Source organism: Protopterus annectens, chromosome 2.part1 (genome assembly GCF_019279795.1).
Source record: "Protopterus annectens isolate FY-2018-M chromosome 2.part1, PAN1.0, whole genome shotgun sequence".
Taxonomy (NCBI): domain Eukaryota; kingdom Metazoa; phylum Chordata; order Ceratodontiformes; family Protopteridae; genus Protopterus; species Protopterus annectens.
The window spans coordinates 948,563,381-948,576,091 of NC_056729.1; the positions used below are offsets into that span (position 1 = coordinate 948,563,381).

Below are 12,711 nucleotides of genomic sequence, written 5' to 3' on the forward strand. Positions count from 1 at the left end.
TAGATGTCCATGGAGGCAAGGTGAGGAACAAAAGATGAGAAAGCCAGTAAGTGGGAATGACAAAATGCCAACAGTACGTTTTCTTGAGACAAGAAGGGTACCAAACTACCACAAGAGGTTTTATCCTGTCCTAGTGAATGGCAAAGAGACCCTTGCTAAAAGAGAGACAGCCTCTGACATAACCATTGTGAAGCCTGAAATGGTTACAGAGGAGTACTACTTGCCTGAGCAGTCTACTCCAATCAGAGCTTTAGGAGGGATCCCAGTCCAAATACCTTTAGCTAGGGTTCAGCTTGACTGGGAGGGTGGAAAAGGAAGCCAGCAAATATGTGTGTTTGAGGATATCCCCACATATGTCCTGATAGGGAATGATTTTGATAGTGCAATACCGTGTGTTCATGCTGATACACGCAGTCAGGCTTGGAGACAAGCATGTGGGTCTGGTAACATGGGGGAGACCCAGACAGACTGCACACTTGCAGCCAGGACTGGTGAGGTGGTTACTTCAGGGAGGGAGCTACCCTGTAGCAGTGAGACTGAAAGTGAGCCAGAACTGCTCATTGGTACTGATGTTCCCTTGGACAGAGTGACTGCAAGGGCAGAGGTGAGTAGTAGTACCCAGGCTGACAGGCACCACTATCAGAGGATACCAGACTTCCTGTGGAAGGGGAGCTGGGAAGGGTTACAAAGAGAGAGTTGAGACAGGCTCAGCTCTCAGACCCTACATTACAAGGCCTGAGGCAGGTAGCTAGTGAGGCACCTGATTCTTAAGGGAAGGGGGAAATCTATTTACCAGGACAAAGGGTTACTGTATAGAGAGTGGACCTCTGAGGGAGTGCTAGAAGGTGAGAGAATACAGCAGTTGGTAGTGCCCAGAGCCTACCATCTGGCACTTCTCGCCATAGCTCATGATATTCCCTTTGCAGTTCATATGTGCATAAAATGTACAGAGACATATAATGCAGAACTTCTATTGGCCTGGAATTTCCAGAGATGCAACAGGGTACTGAAGGACCTGTGAGCAGTGCCAAAACGTAGGCAAGGCAGGAGACAAGGTGAAAGCTCCTTTGATGCCTTTTCCTGTGATTGAGGAGCCATTCCAGAGGGTAGCTGTGAATATTGTGGGGCCTCTGAGTACCCCAAGTTCCACAGAGAAAAAGTATATCCTAGTGGTAGTAAATCATGCTACAAGATACCCTGAGGCAGTAGCTGTGCCCTCCATTAAGGCAGAAAAGATGGCAAATGCTTTGTTAGAGATTTTCAGCAGGGTAGGTTTCCCAAAAGAAATACTGACTGACAGAGTTGCCAATTTCATGTCAGACCTGCTGGCTTGTCTGTGGAAGTACTGTGGGGTGAAGCACGTAAAGATCATACCCTACCATTCCGAGACTAATGGCCTTGTTGAGAGGTTAAACTCTACACTCAAGTCCATGCTACAGGCATTTGCAGACCAGTTTAAGAGGGAGTGGGACAAATATGTCCCCATCTGTTTGCTTACATAGAGCTTCCCCAGGAATTCACGGGTTTCTCAACCTTCCAGTTGAATGGGCATAGGGTGAGGAGACCTCTAGATTTAATTCGTGATGAGTGGGAAGGTGAGTTTGAATCTAACAAGGAGCTTGTTGTGACATATGTCCTAAACCTCAGGACAAGGCTCACGGAACTTATGGGCTTGGCCCAGGAGAACCTGACAGAAGCCCAACAGCAGAAAAAGTTCTGGTATGGCAGGAATGCTCGAGCTAGAGAGTATGCTGTAGGGCAGCAGGTAATGGTTCTCATTCCTGTCAGACACAACAAGCTGCAAGCAGCTTGGGAGGGACCCTACAAGGGGGTAAGGAAGGTCAGTCATGTTAACTACATGGTATAACTGCTAGGCAGGAAGCAGGGGCACAAATTGTACCATGTTAACATGATGAAAACCTTACCATGATAGGGATGCCCTTGTGCTGAGTATTTGCAGTGGATTGCAGAAGGAGTCTGAGGGAGATCTGGTGACTGATCTCCTCAGTGAGGCTCGGACTGACACCTCAATGGAAGGGGTACCAATGTCCCAGCAGCTATCTCCTACCCAGGTTTGAGAAATCTGAGCAGTGTTACAGGAGTTTGGGGACATGTTCACTGAGAAACCAGGGTGCACCCACCTGGTGCAGCACCAGGTGGCTACAGTACCCCAAAGGCCTATTAGTCAGGCCCCTTATAGGGTGCCTTAGAGAGTTAAGCAGACTCTGAGGGAGGAGATACAGGAAATGTTGGAACTAGGAGTAATTCAGGAGTCCAGCAGTCCCTGGGCCTCCCCAGTAGTGCTGGTGCCAAAGAAGGATAACAGCACCAGGTTCTATGTGGACTACAGGAAATTAAATAGTCACACAGAGTCAGATGCTTACCCCATGCGTAGGACAAATGAAGCCCTAGAGCAGTTGGGTGGGGCTAAGTATCATACCACCACTGATCTTACCAAGGGTTACTGGCAGGTACCCTTGACTCCCAGTGCTAGAGAGAGGTCAGTCTTTCTGACTCTGTTTGGCTTGTATGAATTTACAAAGATGCCTTTTGGGATGTAAAATGCCCCAGTAACTTTCCAGAGGCTGGTAGATCATATCCTAGCAGGAGATTTTGCCCTTGCTTACCTAGATGATATTGCCATCTACAGCCATTCCTGGCAAGAGCAAATTCAGCATGTCAGGGAAGTGCTGGGAAGTCTAGTGAGGGCAGGGTTGACCAATAAGCCCAGCAAATGGCAGGTGGGTATGAGAGAACTCTCCTACCTGGAACAGAATGGGGAGTGGTAAGATCAGGCCAGAACCGGCCAAAGTGGAAGCCATTCAGGCATAGCCTGCAGCTGTTACCAAAAAGCAGGTGAGGGTATTCTTAGGGACAGCAGGGTACTATATAAAGTTTGTCCCCAGTTATAGTACTATATCTGTTCCCCTCACAGACCTGACAAGGAAAAACAGGCCAGATAAGGTAGTGTGGACCCCAAAATGTGAGCAGGCATTCCAGAAGCTTTAAGAAGCTTTGGGAGGACCCTCTGTGTTAGCCAGTCCAGATTACACCAAATAATTTGTTGTGCAGGTGGATGCTTCAAACCATGGGGTGGGGGCTGTACTTAATTTCTTCAGAGAGAGAAGAGCACACAGTGGTTTATCTCAGTCATAGACTCCAACCCAGGGAGGAATGCTATGCAGCTGTTGAAAAGGAATGTCTAGCCATTGTGTGGGCACTGCAGAAACTTCAGCCTTATCTGTATGGAAGGAAATTCACCATAGTTACAGAACACAATCCCCCAATATAGTTACATTGCGCCAGCCAGCAAAATGACAAGTTACTAAGGTGGAGCCTAGGGTTGCAAGCATATATGTCAGTGCAGCACTGCAGTGAGATTAGCATTGCCAATGCAGATGGGCTCTCAAGACAGGGAATGGGGTAAGGTTTACCGAGATAGACTCAACCTTCTCAAGCAACATTTCTCAAGGGTCAGTTGAAACACTAGCTTGACTTCTCAGGGGGGAAGAATTGTGAAGGTTGCCAGCCCAGCTACATAAAATGTAAATAATTCTATGTCACTGTAAATATTAATATGATCCACAGGCTTGTTTTACAAATGTAAAGAGAACTGTATGTTGTACTGAGCTTCAAAAATGTAACCACAGTACACCATGCCAGAAGAAAGTAGAAATGTGTATAAACTCTGTGTCTATGTAATGTATGTTTCATAGTACAAACTGGGATATACAGAGTTAACTTGCAAAACTATAAGAAAATAAGCTGATAAGTAAAGAGTTTTACAATGAATATAAAGTTAGTTTATCTTAGCTAAAGAGACCATATATCTACAGCTGGAGTTTCTTTCTATTGTCTTAATACAGAGAGAATTACTAGGTTTCACATGTGAAGTGTTTTTGTATTGCTCTGTGACTTCCTAGCAGCTGTACATCTGAGAGATAAGTATTTTTGACAGAGGCATGTTAAATTCTGTTGGTATCTGCTTAGCCTGGGAACTAGATGCAAGTGTCAAATAGTGATGTCATCTAGCTAACCCAGCAATAGTGTGTATTATTAATTTAAGAACTATTTGATAGAGAGTGTGTGTATTTTGTATCTTGTCTTGGACCTAGTAAGAACATCCACTCACCAGTATTTGCTTTGCTCTGTACGTAAGACTTGGATCTTAGTATCGCTCTTAGAGATAGATAGGAAAATAGTCAGATCAGCCTGGATGTTTTCTGTATTTATGTGAGTCTGTCCTACAATGTTGTTTTAAAGTGTTTCCTGTGATTTCTGAACTTTGTTGTCACTGTGTTGAGTTAATATGTATTATCTTGTATTTTTATTATTTATTATTAGATATATTTAAACCTTTTAACTGTGGCTGGTTTTATGCAGAGATAATATAAGCTCTTAGAGTACTTTCATGCATTTGGTGATAATGTATAGGCCACTCCTAAATAGCCTTAAAAAAGTTCTGGTCACACCTACCATTTGGATAATAGTAACATTGCACAGTAGAATTGGACACCCTTTGGTAAGGCCCTTTATAGTAGCTGGTAAGTAGTAGTTGGTGGCAGTCAGTGCTATCTTATAGTCTGGGCAGAGGGGGGCATAGCTAGTGAACCTGTGCCAGCCTTCCCAGGAATGTCTGTTTTTGTATATAAATCAAATCTCAAAGTGTGTGTGTGTGTGTGTGTGTGTGTGTGTGTGTGTGTGTGTGTGTGTGTGTGTGTGTGTGTGTGTGTCAGCTACTTGGGCAGGGATACAAAACACTGGTTGGACAGAGAGGGTGCTGGAGGTTTTTGCTTGACCACTCAGCTGAGATCTGAACCCTATAGCTGTGCCAGTGGAGAGTCTTACTGGGGATCTGGAGAGAAAGGGAGAAACCAGCCCCAGACTGACTGTGATCTCTGTTTGCTTTTAAGGGGAAATTGTACTTTACTGTGTGTGTACTTGTTATCCTTCCAATGTGCACATCCCTTACTGGTGTTAGTGGTGAGGGTTGAGGCTCCCTGATTACTGAGCCGGTGCATGGGCATCACAACAGGTAAGATTGGTTATAGCACATGAACTAAAATTGTCACTCTTTATGTGTTATTACATAAAACAAGTAACAGACAATTACAACTGAATGTAAATATATAACTAAATAAATAAATATTGCACATTCCAAACAAAACACTGTTATTAACTTAATTTGTGCTGGAGTCACTAGGGCTGGTGTCCAAGTTAATAAGTCTCATTATCGCTGGGTAGGAGCTGATAGGATTCTGGAGGTCCTACAGAGAATACTGCAATTCCTCCTGCCAGATGACAGTTGAGTTAACCAGCCATGTGCTGGGCGCAAGGTATCATTAAGTATTTTGTGGGCTCTTTTAAGGCTTTTTGCTGTGAATAGCTTTTCGGATTGATTGTAGACTGGTGCCCATGATTTTCTCAGCAACTCTCACCACTCACTTTAGTTTCTTCCTTTCAGCTACTGTACAGTTCCCAAACCAAATGGTGAAGTTACAGGTGAGAATGCTTTCAATAAGTCCTCTGTAGAAGGGGGAGAGAATATTAAGTAGGAGCTTTCCCTTTTGAGCCTTCTCAGAAAGTGGTGACATTGATGGGCTTTTTTGACCAACTGATCAGTATTTACAGTGCAAGAGAGAGCCTCTGAAATGTGTACTCCTATAAATTTTGTAGTTTTTACCCTTCCCAGCTATTCACAATTAATCTTGAGTGATGAGTGGGCAGATGACCTTTTTCTGAAGAATGTGATGGTTTCCTTTGTTTTATTTACATTCAGGTCTAGGTTGTTTCTTCCACACCAGTTGATCAGAGAGTTGACCTCTTCATACACTCTTTCATTCTGTCTTTTGATGAGGCCTGTGACCATGGTTTCATCTGCAAACTTGATGATATTATTGGAGCTGTGTTTTGGAGAGCAGTCATAGGTAAGGATGGTCAAAAGCAGCACACATCCCTGAGGAAACACTAGTGTTGAGAATTATGCACCCCCAAGGTGTTATTTCCTGCACATGTCCTCTGTGGTCTGTTGATCAAGAAGTTTAAGATCCAGTTACAAAAGTGCTCATTAATTCCTAGGTCGACTAGCTTATTGATAAGTTGCATTGGAACCACAGTATTAAATGCCAGCTGAAGTCTATGAACAGTCTGACATAGTATTTTTCTCTGTAGATGGTGAAGTGAGAGGTGCATTGCCACCAGCATAGCATCAGCAGTGGACCTGTTCACCCAATAAGTGAACTGCAGAGGGTCACAGGTTGATGGTAGAGTTCTGACAGGTGCTGTTTAACAATCCTGTCAAAACATTTCATGATGTTAGAAGTTAAAACAACTGGTCTGTAGTCATTCAGGCAAGAGGGATTGGCTTTTTGGGAAGAGGGATGATATTTTTTACCTTGAAGCAAGAGGGTACTTTTTCTAGAGCAAGGGAGGTGTTGAAAATATCTGTTATAACTGAGCATAGTTGATCTGCACATCATTTTACTAATTTTTCCAGTATATTGTCTGGGCCAGACCTTCATTTTCTTTAGCTGACCTCTTCCTTATTAAGATGGATCACCCCCTCATTGTGGTCAGTGAGTAACCTAGATGCAAGTAAGTTATTTTTGTCTTCAAATCTACCAAAGGAGGAGTTCAGCATGTTCAGAAATTCAAATCTGTCTTCACACTGAGCTGCCCTGGTTTTATAATTGGTGATCTGTTGCATTCCTTGCCAAAGACTCCTAGTATCCCCCATGTCCTCGAAGTGACTCTGTACCCTTCTTCCATACTCCCTCTTAGCCTCTTTAATGCCTCTCTTTAGATTCGATCTGGCTTCACTCAGACTTTCTTTGTCTTTTGACCTGAATGCTGCATTCCTTACCCTCAGGAGTTCATAGAGTTTACTAGTGAGCCAAGGCTTTTGGTTTGCTCTAATTGTGATACTTTTGGTGATAGCTACATCATCAACAAACTGAGATGTATGCCATTACTGCTTCTATGTAGTCATCTATGTTTACCTGTTGATCTGACATGGCTGCCTCTCTGAATATGTCACAGCAAGTAATTTCAAAACAGTCCTGGAGATATTCCATTGCTTGCTCGTGCCAAACGTGATCTGCTTCACTGTGGGCTTTTCTCTGATTAGAGCAGGTTTGTAGGCTGGTAGAAGCATACTAGAAAGGTGATCGGAGCTTCCAGTCTTAGGTTGTTGTACTGCCTTGTAGGCTCTTTTTATGTTGGTGTATGCCCTGTCTAAAACGCTTGTACCTCTTGTGGGAAAGTCTACATATTGATAATAGTAGGGTAGCATCTCTCTCAGGTCAGCTTGATTGAAGTCGCCTGCTACCACATGTACAAAATCTGAGTTTTCACTCTGTAGCTCACAGAGTTGTGTAGTTTTTCAGGGCCTCAGTGGTATTAGCACTGGGTGGAATGTACACCACTGTTACAGACTCCATTATACTCCCTGGGTACGTAAAATGGTCTACATTTTAAGGACAGGAACTCAGTTGGAAATGAGAAAAAAACAGCTAGTAACTGTAAATTTCACATAGAACACAATATACAGACTTCTCATTGTTAATTGCTTCCACTTGAAGACTTTTTGTCTCCCACTGAGAGGATTTGTGTAGCTAATGACTTAGGAAATTTGAGAAAAATACAATTTTCATGTCTTTCATTGTTTTGTCATTTTTTGAAAAAAAAAAGTTGCGTGTAGCTTAAAACAAGAACCCATGTAAAACAGGACATTATATTAATTGTACATATAATGCGATCAGTACACTTCTACATCCCCCATACCAGCAGCCAAAGATTACATTATTATACTAACTTATCTTTTTTCTCTCTAGCTTCTCTCACTCTGCCACAGTAAGAAGACTGGATACATTGCAAATAAGAAACACCTCCAACCTCACATTAAAAATACCTCTGAATGCACTCTATACCAAACCACTTTATAATATATAAGATGTAGTTTATATCATGATTTTTTATACAAATATTAAGAACTGGTGCTGCGGTAGCATTGTCGTCTCACAGTTAGACGTTGCCCGTTCGATTCTCAGTTAGAGCATCTTCTGTGTGGCGACATGCGTGAATGGGCATTCCTTTGTTGAAGGTTGTGTGTTAGGCCCGGCAAGCCAGCATGTAAAAATCTACTGCCAATCATTAGCGGACTGGAGTTCCGCTGTGGCGACCCCTAACCGGGAAAAGCCGAAAGACACAACAACAACATTAAGAACCACAATGTTTTACTGACAGTTGCTTCTTTGGTCTCTTCAGTGTCTGTCTAAATGTTAACATAAAGTGGGGTATATGCTGTATAACTCACCCACTAGCTTAACACAGTCAACAAAATTCCAGTCTTTCTCAGCCACTTCTTGAAAAGTCACATTTTATATGTCTAGCAACATACCTGATAGAGAATAAATGGAAGACTACAAAGTACTCATTCTAATTTCACAATGCTGTCAGTCTTCTTGTTGGTCATCTCTCTCTACCAACTCAGTCTTTGTTTCAAATCCAAAATACTCCTGATTTTTCTTGTCAGCTCCTACACCATTTTCTTTCCCTAAAGCATTTTTTCTAGGAACGTTGGGAATGATTGCTCTGGAAAGGTATCTCTATGGGCTTTGCTGTTGCCAGTCAAATGAGGATCAGATACAACTTCTGCTTGATGGCTCATTCATTGTTGGCTAACCATTTTTATTTTCTCCTTAACCTGCTCTGCATCCAAAAATGTTTTTGATCCTCCAGGAATAAATATTCTGAAGACAGATGGACACAGCAACTTTAATGTAGCACATACCTCATGCCATTCCCTGATTGCTGGGATAAACTCATGTCTTCTGCCTGATGCACAGTGAATAAACAATTTCCACAAGCACACACTCTCTCTCCAATTTTTAAAACGTTTCCTTTCTGTTAGAGTTTTGTCAAGATCAACTCTTTCTGCTGGTATGGTTGAATCTTAGATAATATAAGTCTTGACTGCTTTGTTGTCAGATTTGGAGCATACAGAAGATGTGTGCCTTTCAATGATCAAATTATGTTGTGGAACACCTGTGCAGTTGCCTAGTTGTACTTTCATAAAGTAATACAGTCTTTACTTCCAGTTTCTTTGGTGTAGCAGAAAACCTTAGATTTTTTTATCTGTGTGCTGTCTTAACTGAATTTTTTGAAACAGCTTTTCTTGAATAGTCTCATGTTCAGTCAGCCTTTTCTTCGTTTCAGCCTTTGTTTTTAGTTTTATTGGCTCATCAGAATAGCTAGTTAAGGCTTCTTCTATTTGTTCCATCCTTTTTATTTCACTGTATATATTCTTTCATTGTTGTACTTTAATCATCTCTAATATTTGATTCATGTTTCCTCTACATTACTGGAAAACATCTCCTTTACCAAAGTTGAAACTTTTAACTGATTTTTGCTCACCATCAGCAAGATTCTGCCCATTCAGAGTTTTCTCTTCACCTTTTCTTGCTGAATTTCAGTTTTTTTTCCTCAAGTATCTTTACTGGCATTCAGGTAGTGCTATTACAAGTCAGTAACTGAATTTTATCCAGTTTGATTGCTATATAGGCTTCTTTTCACAACTGCAGTTTTCATACTGGGAGAGCTCTAATAAACCCATTGATCAGTGTGCATCCAACTTGGAAGTTTCCCTCGGTTATATACATTTTGAGCAGCATCTCTTCTGCAGAGAGGGAATCCAGGGATATTATAACAGCCCCTTAGATGGCTTCCCATTGTAATTTCTGGTCCTCTGATATGCTTTTGAAATGGTAAAGCTGACTCTAGGTGAATTCCTAACTATTTGGAAGTAGTAACATTAACTGCTTCTCAGTTTGCAGCATAGATCTCATTTTTTATTGCTCAAGAATAGAAGACAAAGCAAAAAAAAAAAAAAAAAACAAGGGTGGACAAAGGTCCAAAACTGGGGGAAGTTATTTAAATATGTGCTTGAATTTTACATAACAAACAACCAACAGTTTTAGTGGATAAATAATTTGTAGTGCTGTTAGTGACAGCTGGTCAGTATTGTACTTCAGTTTTTGTTTTTTAATGTTGACTTTAGAAATAACCCAGTAAAACCTCAGATGATAATTTGGAACTAAACACAATTTCAGCCTTTGTTCATAAGATAATTTAGAAATAAACACAATTTTGGCCTCTGGCCAATATGTGCCATGATGTGCTTTTCTTCCATATCAGTTCTACTTGTCTTTTATATTCACTTTAGAAAAGCAGCCCAGTGATCCAAAGGAGGCTCGTCGGATGCTTAGAAACAAACAAAGGTATACTGCCTATCTTAGGTTTTATGGTCAGTCACTCGAAGGGAATATTTCAAAACAAATTCCAACAAACAGAAAGGAAGATGCACTAATCAAAAGTAAATCTGCACCAAAGAAAACAAAGGCATCAACTGTAAGTACCCTGTGTATTACCTAGATTTAAAGTCTGTAAAAGCAAAATTCCTCAGTAGCGGCTATTTACTGGTTAAATGCTTAAGATCCCTTAACTTCAATCCAGTATTAAATGAAGCCATTATAGTAGTTAAACAGAATCCAGATAAGTACAGTAATGTAAAATGTAATGATGGGCTAAGGTAAAACAATAACTGTTTTTCTTCAAAAGTTAGATGTTGTATGGATAGTAATAAGATGCAAATTTAAAGGAGGTAATAGGAAATGTGGGCCCATAATTAGGTTGCAATCTTTTCTCACTCACTGTTTTTATTAAAACTGCAGCATAAATGCTACAGACTGTTTTGAGAGTGAGTGATGTGTATTTAGTTGTATGTGTGATTTGTGTATATACTGATTGTGTCACTAGAGACATTCTCTTTTATGTCTTATTGTTTTGGTTTTGGCAACATGGCTTTGGCAGTGTCACATCCATTACTGTGTGTTTTGCTTTTGTCACATATAATGTTAGGAATATGCATTTTTTTCTCTGTTTGATACTGCATGATGTGAACTACTTCAGTATCTTTGATTTAATGTTTTGTTTTGATCTGTCTGTTCACGTGAGTTTCATAATATTTATGGTGATATACATATGTACAGGACACAAGGAAATTTTCTTTTTCCACTGAAAGGTGTCTTTGTCAGCATTTTGAAGTTAAGTAGTTCACATCAGGAAAGAAGATAATCATAGAGTGGTAGGTGGAATGAATGAAACTATAGTGATTACTAAACTAGATGCCTCATTGCTTCCTACTGAAGTGCTGCGTGATATAGTTGAGAACTCACAGTAAACTCAAATAATGCAGAATGCCTGATAAGCAAATACTGTCAGGAAGAGACTGGGAGGTTGATTGCTATCTGTGACCTAAAGCTTCAGCAGCAGAAAATGAAGGCACAGATGATTTTAGTCTGCTACCAGATGAGTTGTAGTGCTCTGTTCAGGCACAAAATCTGAGATAGGAATTTATTTATGTATTTATTTTTTATTATTATTATTTCACTCTGTTTATACTTTGTTGATGGGCTTCTTTCAGGGGAAATTCTGCCATGGCACTGGAGAAGTTCCCGTAGTCTCTTCCTTGTGAGGGAGATAATTTTTGTGGTTGTAGTTCCTGCTTCTGATTGCACATAGGCCGCTCAGAGAAGCAGAGAGTTACATCAGTGGAGTTGAAAGAGTTGCTCTGTGGTGAGTTGGAACAGAAGAAGGCAGTCAAGCCTTCAAATCAGTTTAAAAATGTATTGAGAGAAAAGAAGGTAGTCAAACCTTCTATGCCTGTGTCTAAGGTCGGAGGATTGAGAAGGAAGGCATATATGGCTTCTAGTAGAGTTCCAGTGGTTAGAGATGATGGTAGGAAGACAGTTGAGTGTTCTATGGATATTTTTGAAACAGCGGAAGGGTGCATAGTCAGAGAAAAGGCAGGCAAGCCTTTTCCAAATTCAGAAGAGATTTTCCAGCAGCAGCTATTCCAGGAAGAGAACCAACATGATGAGGGATATGTTATTACCACTCTCCAGTTGTGAGGGTTGCAGGATGTTTTGTTAGAGAAATTATGTTAGGAAAGCAAACCTGAAAGTAGCAAGGATGTAGCATGGGGAGGTATAATGGTCAAAATTCAAATGAAGAGGTACTTTTGATTCAAAAAATAGGAGATGTAAGTCAAAAACTTATGCTGATATGGTGAAGGAAAAAGAAAAAAGGGACATCAGGAAAAGAAACTGTTAAAAAACAAACAAGAAATTATACTGTTAGGACTTTCTCCAAAGAAGAAAGAACAATAGAAAGATATGAGGTATGGGACAATGTTACGCCACCTTTAGGAACTTCTCCATCAGAGGTATGAGCTTTCATTCGTGTAAGCAAATAAACATTGTTATAAATTTTGAAAATAGTCAGGCAATGAAAACATTTTTGAGTCAATATGACAATAAGAAAGATTGTACTCTGTAGAGTGCTTATGTCGTTAAAGCTTTTTTTCAGAGAAACTAAGAAAATTCATGTTCAATTTATAACAGAAAGTGGAAAAAATGATTTTGAAAAAACATTTAAATAGCATATGTAAAGATTTATTGGGCATTTCCAAAGTTTTTGACAATAGAGGATTATGGACTGGTGGATAGGATTGTAATGTTGTACTAAAAATGGAAAATTATGAACTCATTCATATCCCTAGTATTATAAATATAGATGGCCAAAAGGTGTTAAATATTGGGATCAACCCAAAACTTGTTTCTACTGTGAAAATCAGAGCATTTTATTGTTGAT

At 40.5% G+C, this 12,711-nt stretch overlaps 1 protein-coding gene across 1 annotated transcript in view; it reads left to right on the top strand.

Annotated features, from left to right (window-relative positions):
• The window catches only part of LOC122794924 (probable ATP-dependent RNA helicase DDX60), a 3,096,781-nt gene that overhangs the window by 1,199,359 nt on the left and 1,884,711 nt on the right, over positions 1 to 12,711 (top strand). The window contains exon 13 of the mRNA XM_044063517.1: positions 10,223 to 10,407. Within this exon, the coding sequence (XP_043919452.1) occupies positions 10,223 to 10,407 (185 nt within the window). The remainder of the gene's footprint in view (positions 1 to 10,222; positions 10,408 to 12,711) is intronic.